This window comes from Anopheles arabiensis, chromosome X, assembly GCF_016920715.1.
Source record: "Anopheles arabiensis isolate DONGOLA chromosome X, AaraD3, whole genome shotgun sequence".
Taxonomy (NCBI): Eukaryota; Metazoa; Arthropoda; class Insecta; order Diptera; family Culicidae; genus Anopheles; species Anopheles arabiensis.
In genome coordinates, this window is record NC_053519.1 from 11,649,467 (window position 1) to 11,670,215 (window position 20,749).

A 20,749-nucleotide genomic window follows, 5' to 3' on the forward strand; every position below is an offset into this window, starting at 1 on the left:
CAACCCAGATGCTAGCATATGCTGATGATATAGACATATTTGGTCTGCCGCACTCCTATGTAGCAGAAGCCTACCAAGGGATCGAGCAGACGGCAGAGAACCTTCGATTGCAGATAAACGAGGCAAAGACCAAACTGATGGTGGCAACATCAGCGGCCCTACCATTAAATAATCCAAACATGAATAGGCGTGACGTACAGATTGACTAAGTTGCGCGCAAGGATACTGTCCGTGTCTGCCATTATGGCCGGGATAACAAATTGGCAGACAAAGGCGCGAGCCCATGAGTGGTATTGGACACTCCTGAGGCAGGCCAAGACCGCAAAGCGGTTTTAGAGCCGGATAAGTAAGAAAGTAAGAATGCTTCCTTCTATATTTGTTGAAACGAAATATAAAAAAATAGACAAATCAAACAATTTTTGGCAAAAGCAGCAGCGAAGCCTGTATTTACATAATGCTTTCCATATGTTTTATATTATTATTATTATTTTACATTATTTTTTCAAACAATGCTCTTGATGCTTTATTTCATATTGCTGCCATGCAAAACTAGAGCTAACTTGGAGATTCAGCTAACCTACCCTGCTACACTTTCAACATAAAACAACCGATTTATAAAACAACGGAAATCGTGTAGCGAATGGAGAATGGCGAATTCAACCCTTTGAAATAAACGCTTCCGTCAAGCTGTCAACCAACAGCAACATTGGTCGCTGGGCAAAAGAAGGATTTATTTATTTTCTTCGCAGTAAAGAGAGGCAGAGGAGAGAAAGAAAGAAAAGAAAAAAAAAACAAAAGCCAGTCAGGAATTGCTCAACAAGCCGGGACCGAAATTGCTGGACCGCAAATCCGATTCCTTCCCGCCTGCCAGCGTGATCGGGCAGTCGGTGTGTCTGGGTGTGTGGGACTTTCCGTGCGGCAGTCGTGCTATGGTTGGTGACGAGAGATCGCACCTGGTGCCTACCTCTGCCCTCCGTCAAGTGCATCCCGGCAAGCAGGGTTAACGAGTCCAGCGGTGTCGCATTGCAAGAGAGAAGTGCAAAAGGCAACGCAAAACCCCGCCGTTCCAGGTCGCAATCAAATCAACCAACTCGCGCGATCAAAATCAAAACAACCGAAACGCCGGACAGCAAGCCAAGCAAATGCTGCTAACGCACGGCACCCACACACTGCACGCCGTCGCCGGCCGGACAGCACTGTCCGAGCTGGTGCTGCGTGCCGCCAGCCATCACACCTGGTTCGGATCGGCCCCGGGCCGGCTGGCCTGCGCGGCACCGGCAGCATGGGGCGTGCGGGCCCGGGAGCAAACGCCCGGCAGCAGCCTCGTCTACTACTGCGGCCAGCGGCGCTACTGCTCGAACCTGAAGAAGAAGCAGCCGCGCGTGGTCGCGGTCAAATCGGTCGAGGGCTCGGAGCTGCTGCAGAACGTGCTGCAGAAGAACAAGCAGCTGCTGCAGGAGAAGCGCGACGGGCTGGTGCGCGACATCCGCGAGCGCAAGGACAAGGTGAAGGAGCGGGTCGAGGAGGTGATCGAGCGGGAGAACGTGGCCACCGTGCCGAACCTGCTGTGCATCGGGCGGATCGTCGCCTCGCCCTACCTCGGCTACGTGATCGTGCAGGGCGACTTCCGGCTCGCGATGGGCATGCTGATCGTGGCCGGGCTGACCGACCTGGCGGACGGGCTGATCGCGCGCCACTGGCCGAACCAGGCCAGCCGGCTCGGCTCCTTTCTCGACCCGATGGCGGACAAGGTGCTGGTCGGGTCGCTCGTCATCGCAATGAGCTACATCGACCTGCTGCCTCTGTGGCTGACCGCGATGATACTCTTCCGGGACGTGTTTCTGATCGGGGCCGGCTTCGTCATACGCTACATCAGTCTGCCGCAACCGGTAGGTGCCCGGCATGTTTTGTGTGCGGGAAGCTACAAGCTAAAGAGCTTGTGCTTGTGACTGTACATTGATTTTATTTTTATTTTTTGGTTTGCAAGCGCTGCCCAAGCATGTATGATCACGTTCACTTATCATTCCGCTTTCACTTCCAGCGCACGCTGTCCCGATACTTTGACGTGACGCACGCCACCGCCCAGCTGGCGCCCACGTTCATCAGCAAGCTGAACACTGCCGTACAGCTGGTCACGGTTGCCGCCACGCTCGGTGCCCCGATCTTCAGCTACGTCGACCACGCGTACCTGCACGGGCTGTGGTATCTGACCGGCTTCACGACCGTGGCCGCCGCCGCCAGCTACCTCACCAGCAAGGACACGTACAAAATACTGCGCAAAAAGTCGTAGTGCCCGGCAGCGCCCATTGATGCGATCCCTTTTTACCCCCGCCCCACCCCCTTTCCTCTTTCTTTCTTTCGCACCCCTGCCCTGTTGCGTTGACGATTGGATGCAAGTAGTGGAGAGGGTGGGTGGGTTTCGCTGCACGCCCACCGCGCTAGAGGCACACTGGTCGATTGATCCCGGCAAACAGATGTAAATAAAATGAACATAGTTCCTGATGGTTAGACAATTTTTGTTTTGTCTGGCGCGAATTGATCGGTAGCTTCTCTGCACGGAGAGAAGTTACTGAGGAGGACCAAAGAAAAGATATCAAAGTAATTTTGTAATTGTGTGGGTCAACCTATTCGCTACGATGCAGATTGGTCTTATGATCTAAGATCACTTACATCTTGGATCATATATTTTTTTAAATTGTTTTCCTATTTTTCCTCCACTATGTCACGGAGCTCATATGTTGCATTAGTGTTCACTAGGCGTTCAAAATGTTTATACATTGCTTTTGAATTTGAAGAAAAAATCAAATGCTGTTAAAAATCGTTTTTTTAATGAAGCTTAATTATGGCTTTGAAAATGTAATGCTCGTCACATCGCCGTGTTTTGCGAGCAACTTTCTCAATGCATCCTACGCTCTAGATTGCTTTCTCCCGCTGTTTGTATTCGTTGCTAAGGTTTGCTTAATCGATTGCTGTTTATTTTTCTCTCTTCACGTTGAATTTGGCGCAATTCACTTGCAACAATCCAAGTAACCATATTCAGGAAACCATAAGTGTAAAGCTATAAACGGTTCACTGTCTGGTAATACACAGTAGAATGCGTCTGATTAACGAATTATCAAACGCAATTAGATGAGAAATGCAAAAAAAATACAAAAAGTTAAAAAACACGTTTTAAGGCACTACGTTTTGATGCGCTAAAATGCCTTAAAAATGTGAGGGTTGTTTCATTGCTCACATATACCATTATAATTAAAATTTGAATGAAAAGAGCAATAAAATTAACCTTACGTTTTGAGGCATTTTTTAGCGCATCAAAAACATGTTTTTAAACATTTTTTTTATATATTTTTTATTTATCCTACTAACAATCAAACCTTACACGCCGAAACTCATGGAAACATTTGACTAGAAACGACTAGGCTACAACTACGCTGAGTGTGGTTTATCAAAGTAGGATGTACAGCCTTTCCCCGAGTTACGCGAATTCTGTTGATAAATGTTTGAGACATATCCGTATAGAAATTTGGTAGCAAATTTTGCAAATGAATTTGAACTTCTTGTTTGAACTATTCTTGTAATTACATCCAACTGGTAGCTTTTGAATAGTGGTTTTTAATTAATTAAATAAATTTCACCGCAATCCCACGTGAACGAGAAATAGGGAAGAATTGAAGGATTTGTCAGATGAAAGGTAAACCAAAATATATTAAGAGGTCATTAAGGAAGTTGATAAGAATAATAAAAAACATAGATTAACAATGCAATAGTAGTAGGTATTGCAACATTTTGGAGAGGGATTAAGAGAACAATTCAATTGTATTGCAGTCAAATCTCTCTAAGGTGAATCTTCAAGGGACCGTCAGCTCAGAGATATATTCATGAAGAGGAAAACTAATGAAGATGTCGCTATGAAGTATCCAAGAAATCACGAGATAGGCATGGCATCCTTTGACTAATATTTTTGTGAACTACCACCCAAAATTTCTTCTGAGAGAATTTCGGCTGCCAAATCGCATATGTAGGTTGGAGAATATTCGCCTTAGGGAGGTATTCGTCTTGAAGAGACACAAAATGTATGTGTGATGGGTATAAATGTTCATATTAGAGAGATTTCACTGTACTTGTGGATACCTAAAATCCTTCTCTGTAAACATTTTGAGCGTCGGATTTGGGATCAGAGCACCAATAAATTCTAGTGTTGGGTTCCATAAATCTTTCGTTGATATTCATTCATATACATCTTCAGCGATGAATGATTCGAATCTTCTAAGATTCTTGAACATCTAAAGATTAATTAATTTCTAAAGATTTCTGAACCTCCAAGGATTCATGAATATTCAAAGCTTCATGAAACTAGAAAGCTCATAAATCCCCAGGGATGTATGCAGCTTTAGACATGTATGATATTCAAACTATTGAATACGTGCGATCCCATGAACCCAACATGCCCGTCGTGTGGGTTCAAGCCTCGCATGGATCGTCTCCCCGGAGCAAAATAGACCTTCCGGCTGCTTGGCTCTTGGCTAAGAAGTCGCGAAAGCCTGTATAGGCTGGCATGACCTTGTAGGTTTTTACGCCAAGATGAAGAATAACAAGAGCTCAAGCTCTATGTTTTTTTTGGAGATTTATCAATGCCCTGAGATTCATGAATCTTTTGAAAGATTTATTCTGATTCATTAATCTAGATCAGATTTACCCAAGACTAATAAATTCGCCACTGTAGACTACCACCGAAAACATGTAGATTCTCCAAGAATACAAGCTTTAGAAGATATTCATAGAATTAACTTTCTGCAAATCCATCGCGTTTGATCAGGCATAGAAATCGAATCGAAAACGCGTTGCTGTGTGCTGTACAAATTAGCATAGAGATAAGCGTATCTATTTTATTACATGAAAAACCTTCATCCTACAACTCCCTCTAAACGTTAACCATGGAGCATCGAGTCCATCCGGCCCGCTCTCTACGTCGCTACGATGTACTTCGGCTGGCGGTACATCTCGTACGCAAACTCTTCCTGGTGCGACGGGTCAAACTCCACGCCGATAAAGTCGAACTCGAGCCGGAAGGAGCCCTCGTGGCCGCCGCGCGACCCCACCGAGAAGCCCACGTTCGTGATGCGGTTCAGCGGTACCGGGCCCTGCTGGTCCTGGACCCGGCCCTTGGACGCGAGGAAAAACTTGGAGAACGGTATCTTGGCCACCTGCCAGTGGGGGCCGCCCCGCGTGTACAGCACGTAATGGTAGATGTCGTTCCACAGGATGTCGTAGTAGCCCTCCGCGGTCAGATTGATCAGGTAGGAGCGCCCATCGCCCCGCACCTTCAGCACGAGCGTATTGTACTGACTCCAGTCGTAGAAGGCGTCCCGCTTGAACGATTTCTACGAGTGGGGAAAGCGGAATGCAGGAAAAAATAGCATCTTGCAACAGCAACGGGATGGTGGTTTTGGCACGACCAAAGGTCAACTTACCCGTACGCGCAGGCTTTTGATGTTGGCGTAGCCGGCCCGCTTGATGCGGCCGTCCTTCGGTACGCGCGACTCGAGCGTGCCGTGAAATAGCCCGAACCCGGCCGGACTGCGCTCGAGTGCGGCCTGGGAGTAGCCCTCGCCGTGGTCCCGGTCCGTCGTCACCACCCACCGGTCGAGGTCGGGCTGGCTCTCGAACCCGAACACCACGTCGATCTCGCCCGGCCGGAACACGACCAGCGGGTCGCTTTCCAGCTTCTCCTTCCACTCCTGCTGAAACAGCGCAAACTCGGTCCGCAGCTCCTTCAGCCCGTTCACGATCAGATCCTTCGTCGAGGCGCGCTGCTCCGTCTGGTAGCCGCCCTTCCGGTGGCGCTCCCAGAACAGCCCGCTCGCCAGCACGGTCGGCCGGACCAGGTTCGGCTCGAGCTGGCGCACCAGCAGCCGGTCCCTGTCGGTAACACCGGCAGCACCCCTGCACATCGGGGTCAGCCCATGGTACTGCCGCTCAGCGCCACTTCTACCCAGCACCGCCAACCACCGGTGCCGTAGCGTAAACATCCTTTCCTTTGGTCCGCGGGGCGTGCTAAACGAAATGGCCACACAGCATCCCGCCGGATCAACCCGGTGTGCGCCTTTTTCTCACTGGTACTGGCGGAGCGCACTTTGTTTTGGCTCGACCAACACTGACAGCAAAATATTATGGTGCAATCAACACGGCCGACCGTCCAACCACCACAAGCCTGTCACACGGGCCGCATGCGCCTGCATGCGCAACGCACACAACGGTCATTTGAATCGGTCGATGCCGTGCTTTAGGAGAGGTAATGTTTTTAAAAAATAAGTTTTAAAAGGATGTTAAAGTGTACACAATTTAGCATATTTGTATTAATTTGTCAATCTGCCATGTTTGTCCTCTTTTTATCTGCCTCTCTATTCTAATTTCTAGCTTCCAATTTTAGCAAAACGAATGTCGCTATTCTTTTTCAAATATTGTTTACTATAAAATAAAGAAAACAATTATTTTGTAGTTCAACTAGCTCGTTATGTGTAGACAAATATAACAAAAAAAACCACATGACCAATAGCCACTTGCAACCCTCGGAAACTTACACCTCGACCCGCGAGGACTTTAAAAAGTTTTAAATAAATGGTTCATTATTCTCAAAACTATCCAAACTATCCAAAATTTAATTTGTGCTTTTAAAAGACGAAAATCAAGCTTCAATAATAGAATAATAGCGCTGAAGACTTGTAACATGTCTTATCATGTTTCTTATCAAAAAGAATTTTAAACGTTCACCCTTAGCCAACAGCAACGTTAAAATGGCTCACAAAAACGTTACTCTTTGCGAAGCAATGCGGCTCGCTAGCTGAATTGGATGAACACTTGGTATGCATTAGAGGAGCCTTTTAACTAGCTAATAGCTCCATCGTCTAAGGTCGAAAATACACGGCCGCATACATTTTTTAGCAAGAATTCTGCGGCCGGGAAATTCCGGTCCGTGTATTTTTGGCCTAAGAAATGTAATTCCAACACTATTCCTACGCTGCGCATATACTACCGGTTACAGTTTGTCGACTGAAACTGAAACTGTATCGGTTACAAACTCGGACCAAGTATTCAAGTATCATTCCGAATCCGAATCTGCAACAGTTCCGGGAACTGTTCTAGAAAATAAATGGAATGATCCAATTCTGGATCGGTATGAGTTCACTATCGGTTCCAGGACCGGTATGGGTTCGTCATAGGTTCTAGGTCCGGTATGGGTTTATGATCCGTTTCAGGGATGGTATGGGTTCAGTATCAGTTACAGTAACGGTATGGGTTCATGATTGATTCCGGAACTGATATGGGTTCATGATAGGTTCCAGGACCGGTTTGGGTTCAGTATCGGTGCCAGGAACGCTATGGGTTCATGATCGGTTCGAAGACCAGTATGGTTTTTTGATAGGTTCCAGGGCAAGTTTGGATTCATGATCAGTTCTTGGACCAGTATTACCAGTTTTGCTTCCTGGTCCGGTATGTATTCAGTATCGATTCCTGGACCGGCATAGATTCAGTAACTAGATTCAGGACCGGCATTAAGTCATGTGCAGTTCTTGAACCAAAAAATTTGATGTATTGGTATCAGGACCAGCATGGGTTTGGTTGTGGTTACTGGTACGTAAAGAGGGTGTCATACAGGGTTTTCCAAGGGTTATCATAGTTGTGGGTCACTTCCTTGTCTCTTTCTTATGTGAAGTGGACTTCATATGATCGATTTTGGATTCTATGGCAATCTTTTTGAACAGGCTCCTTGGAAATTCTTATTGGATTTGTCCAAACAGGTTGTTAGAGTCCAATTCCCATTACATTAAGTTCATTTCACGTAAGAAGGAGTCAATAATGTGTCGTACAGCTATGAGAACTCCTGGAAAAACCTGTAAATAACTCATTTTAATTGTGTTTGGGACCATTAGTTTTGGCGTATTCTTTAGATTAAGGTTGATCTTTGAAATTGAGTTGCGTTACCCTGTAACTTGGCCAAATTTACTAGTTGTTACCAAACAAAACGCAAAACACAGCCCAAAAACCTTTACCTGCTACCGAGCAGTTTTAGCTTGTCGGTAAAGACACGTTAACTATAGTACATTTATTTCTTTCCACCGAACACCCACGCTGCCCACGTTGCAGCAACATTTTCACATAAATTATTTGTTGTTTTTATTTTCGTTTTTCCTTGTTCCTTGTTCACACAATTAACGACATGACTAGGTGCACAGCTATATGTGGTTGTTTAGTACCAACGGTTTTCGGTTTTGCTCGCTTGCTCGAAATCGCTATACGCAATACACATGCCCCTTACACACGCACGCATTCGTCTGCAAATATAAAACTATTCTTCCTGGTTTTACACCTTTTTTTGGTATGTTTCTGTTTCCTTTGTTTGTTGTCTTCTTTCCATGTAGATATACATTTAAATATATATATTTAGACCGTGCTTCTTGTTTCTCGTCCCATTAGGGGAGCAAAAAATGGGCGCACAGGCCGCTCGCCGCCGTAATAAAGGATATATACTGTACTAGGAAAAGGGATACGTCTGGCTCTCCCTTCTAAGTCTTTTTTTTCTTTCTTCTCCTTCTAAGAGATCCGGTTTACATATTCTGCCCCCTCCTCCGATGTAGGGTTGTATAATGGTGTAACCAAAAACACGATTGTTACGGATGCTACTGCAAAGGTTTACCTTCCTTTCTAGGGTCTAGCTTCTAGGTCCTTTGGTTTTCTTGTAGTAGTAGTAGTTTAGTAGGGGTGTAACGAATCTGTTTTGCTCTGTTTGCCATTTCGATTCTATTATAGCGTAGCCTAAGGTCGATCTACTTGTTCCCTTTCATGTCTCGATTGATCTGCTAATTCGGCATTCACCATCGCTTTGCACTCTAAGCAAGCCTGTTCGCAACTATACAGCGCTTGCAGAAAATGTTGGAATGTTATTATTTTTTTTTTATGTGGCATGAAAAATGAGACAACCGATACTACACGGAGTTGTGCTATTTTGTGCAATATTAGGGGAAAGCGAAACACGTACAACAGAGAAAAAAAAATGACGGCTCAAATGGTATGCCTGTTTTTTTTTATCTGTTCTAGTTCAATATCATTTTTTTAATGCCTCCTTCCTACAAACACACATACATTTATATAGTTTAAACTAATTCCTAAACTAAATTTCCTAGCCGCTAGCTGCTAAGCTAACTAGTCAGTGTACCAGAGTGTTGTACGCAAAACGTATTTAGTTTCGAGTTATACTAAATGGCCCACACATGCACACATACACACACAAACACATCCACGCACACTCTAGTACGGAGAGATCAATGGAAATGAATACATAAGGCAAAGAAAAGCATCCAAAATGCGTTCGAATGTGTGCGTGAAATAAAAATGCAAACTTTTCATTTGTACGATGCAAACCCCCTCACTCACCGCCACCCGTCCGGGAGGGTATTACTTTGGACCGCAGCATGGCCACCAGCCGGGACGCGAAGACCGAGGCAGTGGCAAGGTTCGTGGTCGGGACGGGCGGCTTGACGGCCGGAGCGGCCGCTACTGCATCGAGCGGCGTGTAGCTGTTTTCCTGCGATCCGCCACAGTCTGAAAAGTACAAACACAGAAAGAAGCGGATAAAAACGTGTGCAAACGTGTGCTGCTCATCACCCATCGGCCCTAACCGTTGGATGTTTCATCCTCCTCGATGTTGAGATTGGAAATGTCCGACAGGGTGAGATCCTTCTCTTCGTCCTCCAGCAGCAGGCTCGAGTACGACTGGGACGTGTTGTTGTCGCTTTGCGACCGCGAGCCCGTCCTTGCCACCGGCTGCACTGGCAGCGCCCCGCCGGCGGCACCCTCATTCGCCGCTGGCTGGTGGTCGCCGGCGGGCACCTTTGGCCGGGCGCCCTCCGAGCCCTCCGGGCAGGAGCAGCAGGCTTCGGACGATTCGTCACTGTCGCTGCTGCACACCATGATCACCTCGTCGATGGGCCCGTCGCACCCGGACGAGGACGAACCGGAGGACGAGCGGGAGGAGGAGCGGCAGGACGAGCCGGGCGACGAGGAGACGGAGCAGGACGAGGGCGTCGAGCCGGACGATGCCAGCGGCGAGCTGCAGTTGAAGTTGTAGTTTTCGTCGCTCTCCCCCGACTGCTCGTTGCTCTGCATTTCGCTTATCTTGGACAGGATGTGGGGATAGAAGTCGCGGGCCGTCGTGTTGTTCGGCTCGTACTGCAGTACTGGGTTTGGCATAAGTGGTAAGAGTGGGGAAGGGGAATTTTGGAATTATTAACGCGCACATGTATCGATGACTGCACCAATTTCATGCAATCATTTCATCCCAATCGGACACAGGTTTATCCCGAATATCCCGAAATCTTATAAGTAATTAGAAAATACTCACTCTGCTTGCAGTACTTGAGCGCATTCACGTAGTCACGTATCATAATGGCAGAAAGAAACTGAAATTAAAATTAAAAAAATACATGTAGAGATTAAGCACAACCAAACGATTGTTTGTGTTGGTGCTACGGAGCATTACCTCGGCCAGCAGTTCGGTCGGGGCTGATATGCTTTCGTCGGCGTCCGTGTACTCGGACAGGCTTTGGCTCAGATCGTCGTTCGAGGGGGAGTGCAGCATCGCGACCGAATCGGCAGTCGTTGGGGCCATCCCACCGCCCACGGTGCACCCGTCGCCAGCCCCTTCCACACCGGGCTGGTTGTTGATGTTGACCGTGTTGCCGTTTGTGTCGTCCAGAAGAGCCTTGCGGGAAATGGGGAAAAGGTTATTAATGGCTGTGCCGAAAATAGCACCCACAGCTGAATGGTATAACAAACGAAGGAAGAAGCGTTTGCGACGTTTGAAAGCGTTTTGTGGATTCTCGGACCGAAATCGAAAATTGGCACAAAAGTTGAACATCCGCTTCACCAAACAAACCACGTCGCAATTAACGTTCGTTTACTCCCGCACAATACCCGCAGCAGTACGCAGCAACGCAACCGTACCATACATATTGCTGTGGAAACGGACTGCAGATCGACCTACCATTTTCGCACAATAATCAGACATCGGCTCGTAGCACATTGAAGCACGGGAGGAGAAACGGCTGCTCGACTTCGCCTTTAATGCATGATGCGTCGATCGGCCTGGACCGAGCCTTTTCACACCGTGGAAAAGATGGCACGAAAACAACTGCTCTGCTCCACTGTTGCACTGTTGTTTTTTTTCGTCCTTGCCTTCCTTTGGCAATTGGTTGATTTTTGTTGTTTGCTGTGGGGCAGCTTATCGTCTGGAAAAAGGGGAAGTTTGTTTCCAACGGAGGAAAACAAAACAAAGCACGCTCTGTCCCGCTCTGACTCATTGAGTGACAGTGACATTTCGTTTTTTTATGGCACAAGATCATTAGACACAAGATGGATGGATTTGTCATGTGGAATGTTTTGAAAATTTACGAAACGTTAAGGGCGGTGGCAACGCTGATCGGATGCGGTTTTTTGGGAGGAGATTTATATGGGATTTGACTGATAACGTCGGACGTGCGATTTCGTCGTCCGACGTTATCTGTCAAATCCCATATAAAAATTTGACAGGCCGTCCGATAAAATCGCATGCGAAAAAGCGTTGCCACCGCCCTAACAAAATAGCCGCGGCGCCCCGGTAGTGATAAAATTTAGTAAGGCTGACTACACCTTGTCTAAACAGATTGTCAATTGCTAAAAGGAGCCTTTCTTGAAAACATTACAGGGTTTTCCAAGTCAATTTCCAGTGTCTACAAAATTTTATCATTGCTAGCGAAATGTTTTTCAATAGCTGTCAAATATTGTACAGCAGAACGTCGATTATCCGGGCAGCTCGGGACCGGACCAAGGATAATGTATTTAGAAGGTTGATTTTTATCGCTTTTGCTGGGCGACATTGTGGGGGACATCTGTCACTCTCTGCATACAAATTTCATTACCCCGCACCAGCCCTCCCCGATTTTTGTACCGGAGCCCCCGGAAGAGAAATGTCAAGTCGAGAAATGTCATTTTGCTCTGAACAACTTCACCTTGTCATTTATAACACCTTGGACCGGACGTTTGCCGGTTAATCGATTTGCACGGATAATGGTCCAAGAAATGTCAAATTTATATAAAAATTATAAAATTCACTAGTTTTATAATTAATTTACTTTGAATCAATCGATTAATCATTACTAGAATATTATTTCAATGAATAACTATAGGTTTAACAACTGTTCATGAACAAAAATTAATTTCGAAAATACCACTAGACACTACAGAGCTGCACAAAAAACTGGTTGCCCGCTTGGCTATCGCTGCAAATGTTCGCTGTACGCTTGAACAGCTGTCACATTTATGCGCACGGTTAAACCGCCCGCCGGTTAATCCGCCCCGGATAATCGACGTTCTACTGTATTCAAGATTTCAAGATATTCAAGGGGGAGTTGTGGAATCTGAGGAAATTTGTTTGTAACGGTTATCTGCACAGAAATTCAAAAAAAGATGTATCAATTTCGTCTCAATAACATCTTTTACTGTCAAAATAAAAAATGTCGTATCTGCGAATCGTCGTAACTCGAGAGGGTCGTAACTCGGGGGACGCCTGTATTCTAGAAGTTTCCACTCCAGCGTTGACGAATAAAACAAAATTTAGACCAATCGTTCAAACTGTCACCGTGGTTGTCAACCACTGCATTGCCCTGTACGTGTAGCACTGAAAAAACTGATCTAATTTTTACCTTTTTCTATTCACCTCGTAGGTGAGCTACATACCCGACTTTGTACATTTTGTTGCTTTCGCGTACCTAAAAATGATCCCTTCTCGGTCGCCCATCGAACACCACCCAAAAAAATGTGTTTGTAACCAGTTGAATTAAATTGCTGCCTCGTACTACAATGAAACGATCATACACCGGGGTGGAAGCGATTCTATAAAAAATAATACAAAACGCACCTTGGCACTGTAAACGGCGGCAAAGCGGCGGATCCCGTTTGACGTTTCGGTTCCTCCATCTGTCGAGCGCGCCTGACAGTTGGCATGTTATTTTCGTTTTCTTTGTTCCTGTTCCAAGTGCATTTTGCATGGCACAACACCAAAAAAAAAAAAGGGACACATTTGAGTGAATGCGTGTGCGCGTGTGTGCGCTCATTGTGCGTATCGTCTTCTTGTGGCGTTTGCTTCCTTGCTTGCTTGCCTGCCTGCCTACTAGCTCACGGACGGCTCAGGCGTGCGTTGTAAACATCGAGGTGTACGGCTCGCACAAACAAACCGTGCAATTGCCGTGCAAAGTGAAACTTCCGACCGACCAGCTGCTGCTGCAGCCCAAGTGTGAGTCACCTGGCAGTGAAAGGGAGGGAAATCAAACGCACACCCGTCTCTGGGAGGGGAGGGGGGAAAACAATCTCCACCCCACCGCGCAACCTTTGGTGGACGCGGGCACGGTTGGAGGTGACGGTGGCGCTAGCCAAAAGTGAAGACACAAAATAACCCACGAAAACGTTTTCACGAAAGTTGTGACACGTTTCTAGTGTGTGTGTATGTATTTGCGTGTATTTAAGAGTACTCACAAGCCCCACATCCTGTGTCTGTGTGAGTGTGTGTGTGTAAGTCAGTGTGTGATTTCGGGAGGTGAATGGTTGCGCGGAGTGCACAGGTGTTGCAGGAAGACGGTGAGAATCCGATCTAATCACTCTACCAAGGCCGCTAAGAAGTTTAACAACAGTGGTGTGTGTGTGTGTGACCTTTCCGTAAGGGGAAAAGGCTACGAAGTTACTTACTCGCGCGAAGTTGCTAGCATGCACCAGTGCGGAGTCGCTGTAGCACTGTACGGTCATTAAAACGGCGGCCCCAGTACACGGATACGGCCAAAGGGATAAGCTACTATCAACCACAACCCACCAGCCCAACCCAAACCCGATTATCCTTCAACCCAACCATGACTTAACTGTTGCGGCACAGTGCTGAGAGAGCGATGGTGCTTACACGAACCGAAAGACTTGTTTGGTATGCGTATGCAGCAGCAGCCGGGCAGGAGGAACGGTCAACATTCCGGACTAAACACTAATCATCCTTGTTTTCGATTTTTGTTCTCTCTTTTTAGACGTAAGAAGAGACAGCATTTACACACCACCGCACCAAGGACGAAACACATAGAAAGAGGCAAACCAAACGATGGCGAAGGAATACGACTATCTGCTGAAGGTGCTGCTGGTCGGTGACAGTGACGTCGGCAAGCAGGAAATTCTCTCCGGCCTGGACGATGGCTCGACGGAAAGTCCCTTCTGCAGCGGTAGCGGCAGTACGTCACATTACTTTATCTGCCAGCCTAATCTATACTAGCAACCTACTACCACTACAACCATTTTGCGGTCTTGGTCTGCTGTAAAAGTGTTCGAAACTACACACAGTTCGTGCCTTCATTTGTCAATCCGTTGTGGCAGGTTTAAGGGCGGAAGCCTCCACGCCATCTGGCCAATTTCGGCCTACCACGCCCGCTTCCGTCCTCGTGGACTTAAAAGCACTTAACGGGTTGAGCTGTCTCTATTTCCATGCGTTATTACATGACCAGCACGAAAGTGAATCTTGTCGTTGTAGTGGCTCCTCCAATGTCCTTTCACTCATAAGGAGCCCAAAGAAGAAAAAAAGCCTTTCTAACTAGCTTGATCAGTTTGGCAGTGATTTTAAAAGTAACCATACATTTTTATCGTCGTTTTATTTTATGGTAAATGACTTTGAAACTTTTGATCATATGGTTCATGTTGCGTCGTTTTGCCAACATTTCATCTGCCGCATGGTGAGAATTTTCTCTTGCAGAATAGTTTTTGGCTACCTTTTTCGGCATGAGGGACAAATCGATCCTGAAGGATTAGGAAAAATATGGTACAGGCGGTATTCAAAACGTCAGCACTCCTGTAGTACAGCACACACAGACTGGTAACCTTTTCGAGCTGCGGGCCTCAGTAGTGACAAAATTGTCTTGGCGAGTCTTTCCCCGAGTTACGCGAATAATGCGTTCCAGGGACAATCGCGTTACTCGGATTTAATAATCTTATCAAATTTAATGCAGTATATGCTCGATAATCCGCACTCTCGATGCTCCGCACCTCAATAATCCGCACTTTTGACAACTAAATTCATAAGGTGAAGAGTGTTCGATCAAAAGTAGTGAACTATGATTAAAAATATTAATAATAATGACGTCAAAACGTCATTCGATAATCCGCACTCAATCAAGTGCGGATTACCAAGCGTATGCTGTAATCTAATGGTCATTATTACTTATTTTATACGATTCGTGTAGAAAATTCGGTTCTTTCTGTGAACTTAGCGATTTCAAACTTAATGCAAAACTGCATTTTTTTATGTGAATTAGGCAATTGTTGGAGGAAATTGTACCAATTAGACGTATGAATTGTCAAGCGTATGAATCACAATCTGGACGATGGGTTTAATTCATCGCCAGCTTTGTATCTGACACTCAACAAGGGTAGAAGTCAAACTATCAATGAGCAAAATGAGAAAGCTGATTTTGTTTGAATGCAATACGATTCAAAAAAATGATTAAATACAGAGCAATCAAAATCTGATGAAGCTCATGTTCTTCCAATCTGTATTCTGATGTTCTTGGCACAGCAACAGCTGATTTTCCTCTGGGGGAACTCAAAGGGCATGTAGCTGCTAATTTTTCTTCAAACCACCTTGTTATGTTAAGCAAGGATGGTCCAAATGTCAACCAAAGCCTTGAGAGCTAAATTAACAGCAAGCTGATTCGTGAAAGAGAATTCCAGCTTGTTGATATCTGCAAGCGGGTTGTAGACTTGAGGGTTGATTGATTCATCGACATCTTTAAAATGTTATTCTTGCTGAAGAATATTACTCACAAAAAATATGCAATTTTGATGAAATTGGCTTATTTTTGATTACATTTGATTAATTGGCCTTTCCGATGATAAAATTTGTTTAGCAACAAATGTTTGATGAACAATTCTTAATAGAAACAACTCACGATTTAGTTTCAACTTCATGCAAAGTCGTGAATGTCCTACTCATACGTATGTAGTTTATGAACATTACTTTTTTATTGTTAAACCATCAATCAAGACACTTGGCGACCAATTAGGCAATTTCTATAAGAACAAGATTTGTACAAATTAACAAAATTACTCAGCCAACAGGAATTAAAAACGCAAGCTCTCACACTTTTTTGGCATATTGTTTTGGAAAAGGTCGAACTCATCTTAGGGGTAAACTAAACATTTAGGTGTTTCTGCAAAACATTTAGAAATCAGATGAAATCAGATGTCAGCACAAACGCGTGTGACTTTTGATAGAATGTTACAAACGATCTCTATCAGGCTTCCATCTGGCTCCAATACCAATGTGATTAGATAAACTACAGGTGGACTTATAACACTGATTTTGGTTGCCATAATGAATGGAGATTTCTGGCATCTTCCACTCCTCTGTAAACATCTGAACTGGACTGAACGACCCGTTGTAATTTACGGACTTTAGACAGCATCAAATTCGCTACTAATTCCAGCAGAAAAATTTTGATAATCACCACGATAATGACACCAATATCAACTTTCCTTTACAAAATTCACTGCTCTGTATTGGAACTAACGCGTCATGGCCAAAAAATTTGAAACCGTCTGCGGGGTAAAACATTTGTACATTAATTAAGAAATAGAATAAATAAAAGCGGGCTGAGGTCGCTTCCTTGTGGCACACACGGAGATCTACGAATTTCCCATGACAGAGAGCTATCAACTCTAGCATGGTAATTTCGATTTGATAAAGAAGATGAAACCCAACTTAGCAACGGATCTTCAATTTCCAGTTTGTATAGCTTTTCGACTAATGTATGGGGAATGCGATCAAACGTAGCATTGAGGTCTTTTTTTTTTTGGTACAGTTTCGAACAATATTATGGACTTGATCAGCATTATAATTTATAATAATATTTAACAGGCTTATTCTATTCTTTTACCCGTTTTGAGCCGACTCGAGAAATTTGATTCGTAATAGGCAATTTCTTTATAGATAATCAAACGAAGTGATTTATTCTTATCTAATTTCTTTGAATTATCGGTTGTTTTCTTATTGGTCCATTAAATGTGGTTGTACTGGCGTTGAAATGATTTTCTTTAATTAATTTTAACACATATCAGTATTTAACTTTTCATAAAACTGAAACTAAACTGAAACTGAAATATTTTACTGCCGAAACATCCCATTCGATCCATTTCCCGCTAGGGTTTTGATGTCGAGAACGAAAAGCATGAATCGACTCTGGTATCGAAAGAATACGTAGATGTTTTTATGGATAAAACTCACCCACCAGACACATTTCTATAGAAACCTCCAAACCGCTATTGATAGCTGAATTGAAGCGTGATAGCTTAGTTGTAAAGAAAGGCTTGATTTCCATAGCAACATTCAACTGAACGTCGAGACATCTCGATTTGCAAGAACAGAATAAGCCGGAATGTTTACTAAGCAATTACACTATGACTTTAAATAGCGCAGGCCACACAGACGACCCTCGCTGGAAATTCAGAATGCAACACCGTTGTTTTGCTGTTTTGCTACCAATCTACCGACAACTAATTTCTGTCCCCCCTCCGGTTTAACCTCATTGCAGCGGCGCACAAAACGACCACGATCCTTCTCGACGGCAAGCGCGTGAAACTACAGATCTGGGACACGTCCGGCCAGGGGCGCTTCTGCACGATCATCCGGTCGTACTCGCGCGGCGCCCAGGGCATCATCCTCGTGTACGACATCACGAACAAGTGGAGCTTCGACGGGCTGAACCGGTGGCTGAAGGAGGTGGAGGAGCATGCGCCGGGCGTACCGAAGGTGCTGGTCGGCAACCGTCTGCACCTCGCGTTCAAGCGGCAGGTCGCGGCCAAGCAGGCGGAACTGTACGCCTCCCGGAACAAGATGGCGTGCTTCGAGATATCGCCCCTGTGCGACTTCAACATCCGCGAGTCGTTCTGCGAGCTCGCCCGGATGGCCCTGCACCGGAACGGCATGGAGCGGATCTGGCGCACGAACAAGGTGCTGTCGCTGCAGGAACTGTGCTGCCGGAGCATCTGCCGGCGGACGAACGTGTACACGATCGACAGCCTGCCGCTGCCGCCGTCGGTAAAGTCGTACCTGCGATCGTATGCCCTCACCTCCTCCCAGTGCTTGAACACGGTGCTGAACAATTCTGCGTCGATAGCGAAGAATCTCAAGTGCAAAACGGCCACCTCCTACCATCTGAAGCACAACGTGCGCAACGGTTGCGTGATTTCATGATTGTCGTTTTGGGCGTTGGGGTCCGCCTAAGGGCGGACGCGCGAATGCGCACTCTAGCCCACGGTTACGGTGGTCTTGTATGTACAGGAAGGATCAATTACTTCAACCGCACACATCCGCAGGCACATATGCATACACATACATACTACCACACGTCCACACACATACACACACAGTCAGGCAAGGCTGTAACTATATAACATGATACGGATGGAGAGAAGAGCGCACATTGCTTAATCTATTTTCTTTGGGTTGGTGTGTGTGTGTGTGTGTAGTGAGTGTGTGTGCGTGTGTGTGTGTGTATGTGTGTGTGCGTGTGTGGGCGAGTTTGTATTTTTTTTTTGTTCGTTAAGTAAGGCATTATTTTAACACCACTTGCTCTTGATCCTCAGAAGTATTTCTTACGTTGTTCTCTTCTCTTCACAACTAACACTATTACCTCACACACGTGCTCGGTGCGCAATGAGTGGCCGCATGGCCAAGCCAAGCACACTAAACGGTTAGTTAAGTGGCGCTACGGCAGACAAGAAAGGATAATAGGTGCGACAGTGGCACACACCCCGATTACCTCTCGAAACTAATATTACCACCACCACTATTACTACTACTACTACTACTACAGCCACCACACGTCCATTCGGGCATTCAGCTAATAAGCCCTTGTTAGATTTTACGCGTCAGCTTTCATCGGATTAATTGGTCAAAAGCAATGTTTTCAGCTAATGTTCTGGCGCCACGGATGATTTTCACCTCATCTTTGTAAACAAAAAAAGCAAAAGATCTGAAACAAATGTGTTGAAAACCCATCCTTACGAAACACAGAACAATAGTCACTGGGAAAAATACTGTGCTGTTCTAGTAAAAATAGTACTTGAACCAAGAGATGCTATCGTGCGAGTGAGTCTCGTGTCTCACACCATTTTACATCACGAAAGGGCGAGCTTGTTTGCTCCGAACCGAATCACGAAAAAAAAAACAAACAAAAAAACACTTCTTAAGTGAATTTTTTGTTTACACACGTAAATGCACACCTAGTTCGTAGATCGGTCCCGTAAATTTTATTTACATCGTGTCTATTACCATCTATATTTCTGCCCCCCCCCCTACATTCACCATCCCATTGAGCGACTTTGGGCACAAGACAAGAAATGAACCAAATACTAATTTTATTAACACTTCGTCAATATATTACATTATACAATAACAACAACAAAAAAGAAGAAAAAAACGAAGAAAACGAATTAGTCGAGCACACACACTGTCATGCTAGGCGCACAGAAACACTCCCACACAGCTACAGCGAAGACGTCAGAGACGTTCAATAGAAAGGATTGTGTGGAATTTAAGTTTGTTTTTTTTTTGGTTTGTTTTCTCGATGCCCGGAGGATTTGTTGCGATTTTGTACGGCAAAAAGCAAAAATCAGAAAACAAAAAAAAAAAACCGCCAAGAGCAGAAAGGGATATTGACTAGACTGAAGTCAGCAGACGATAGAGAGAGAGAAAGAGAGGCGATGAACACAGAAAAATAGACTGCAGCAACTTCACTTTAGCCACGCATGCGATGGTCCCACCGTCGCGAATGACGGAAGCGTGCTTTTGTTTTATTAGTTCGTTTCGTTCTTTTTCGTTTTGCTATGTATAAAACGCGTATATATATATAGGTTAAGTACATGTCGGCACCACAGCAGAAAGTCATTCTTTAGCTTAGCTACTAAAAAAACCCTCTTTACTAACAGAAAACGGAACAGAAAAAAATACAGATCATCCAAAACAATTCGGCCACAAAACATCTCTCCACCCTCCCAATCATCCCGACTAAAAAAGCAACAAAAAAAAAAAAAGGAAAAAAACTCACAAACGCGCTACAATTGCGCCAGGTATTGATAGTTTCGCGGTGACGTTCTACTGGCGTTGGTGTAGGTTTAGTGCGTGTTCTAAGGTCGTCTGTGGCGCGCTAGTAAGAAAACGATTAGCAAACACGTGAGAGGTGCCCGGCGTAAGCCCCTCCGTGTTGGAAGGATGAAAACTTTTTCTACGATGTATTTTTTTTTACCTACTAGAGAACGACGGTGGATGCCCGCGATTGGATGCACTCTTGGTCCACCGCGTGTGTGTGGGTGTGCGTGTGCGTGTTTGGATAAATTCCATTAATATGCTTATTCCAGGTGCGATAATGTTCATCATTAAAAATGATGTACATTTAAACTCAACAGAAAAACACACACACACACACACACACACAAACACGTGATAGCACCGCAAATTAAATCGCGCAAACAAGATTGCAGACGCAAGAGGAACAATACATTCTTACACAATGTGTAGGAAGGGTGAAAAACAAAAAGTCATACACAAAAACAGAGACGCACGCACGTAAAATAAGAAAAAAAGTACAATCAAAGTTTGATTTTGTTTTTATGCAATTTTTTTCTTCTTCATTTT

General features: G+C 45.1%; 4 protein-coding genes across 4 annotated transcripts; 2 read left to right on the forward strand and 2 right to left on the reverse strand.

The window, feature by feature from the left end:
• The first annotated feature begins 713 nt into the window (after window positions 1-713).
• Window positions 714-2,513, forward strand: LOC120906196 (probable cardiolipin synthase (CMP-forming)). Its single transcript, XM_040317701.1, has 2 exons — window positions 714-1,889; window positions 2,042-2,513. The coding sequence occupies exons 1-2, from the start codon at window positions 1,143-1,145 to the stop codon at window positions 2,288-2,290; spliced, it is 996 nt and encodes a 331-aa protein (XP_040173635.1). The 5' UTR covers window positions 714-1,142; the 3' UTR covers window positions 2,291-2,513.
• A 2,332-nt stretch (window positions 2,514-4,845) lies between these two features.
• LOC120906197 (complex I intermediate-associated protein 30, mitochondrial) lies at window positions 4,846-6,176 on the reverse strand. The gene is made up of 2 exons (XM_040317702.1): window positions 5,472-6,176; window positions 4,846-5,381 (listed from the first exon to the last, which is right to left on the reverse strand). The coding sequence occupies exons 1-2, from the start codon at window positions 6,027-6,029 to the stop codon at window positions 4,965-4,967; spliced, it is 975 nt and encodes a 324-aa protein (XP_040173636.1). The 5' UTR covers window positions 6,030-6,176; the 3' UTR covers window positions 4,846-4,964.
• A 1,974-nt stretch (window positions 6,177-8,150) lies between these two features.
• Window positions 8,151-11,348, reverse strand: LOC120906607. The gene is made up of 5 exons (XM_040318403.1): window positions 11,042-11,348; window positions 10,538-10,759; window positions 10,400-10,457; window positions 9,678-10,235; window positions 8,151-9,600 (listed from the first exon to the last, which is right to left on the reverse strand). Exons 1-5 carry the CDS (start codon window positions 11,078-11,080, stop codon window positions 9,425-9,427), a joined length of 1,053 nt encoding a protein of 350 aa, XP_040174337.1. The 5' UTR covers window positions 11,081-11,348; the 3' UTR covers window positions 8,151-9,424.
• Window positions 11,349-13,045: 1,697 nt separating this feature from the next.
• Window positions 13,046-19,775, forward strand: LOC120906024 (ras-related protein Rab-40C). Its single transcript, XM_040317425.1, has 3 exons — window positions 13,046-14,002; window positions 14,100-14,297; window positions 17,646-19,775. The coding sequence occupies exons 2-3, from the start codon at window positions 14,171-14,173 to the stop codon at window positions 18,305-18,307; spliced, it is 789 nt and encodes a 262-aa protein (XP_040173359.1). The 5' UTR covers window positions 13,046-14,002; window positions 14,100-14,170; the 3' UTR covers window positions 18,308-19,775.
• Window positions 19,776-20,749: the final 974 nt, after the last annotated feature.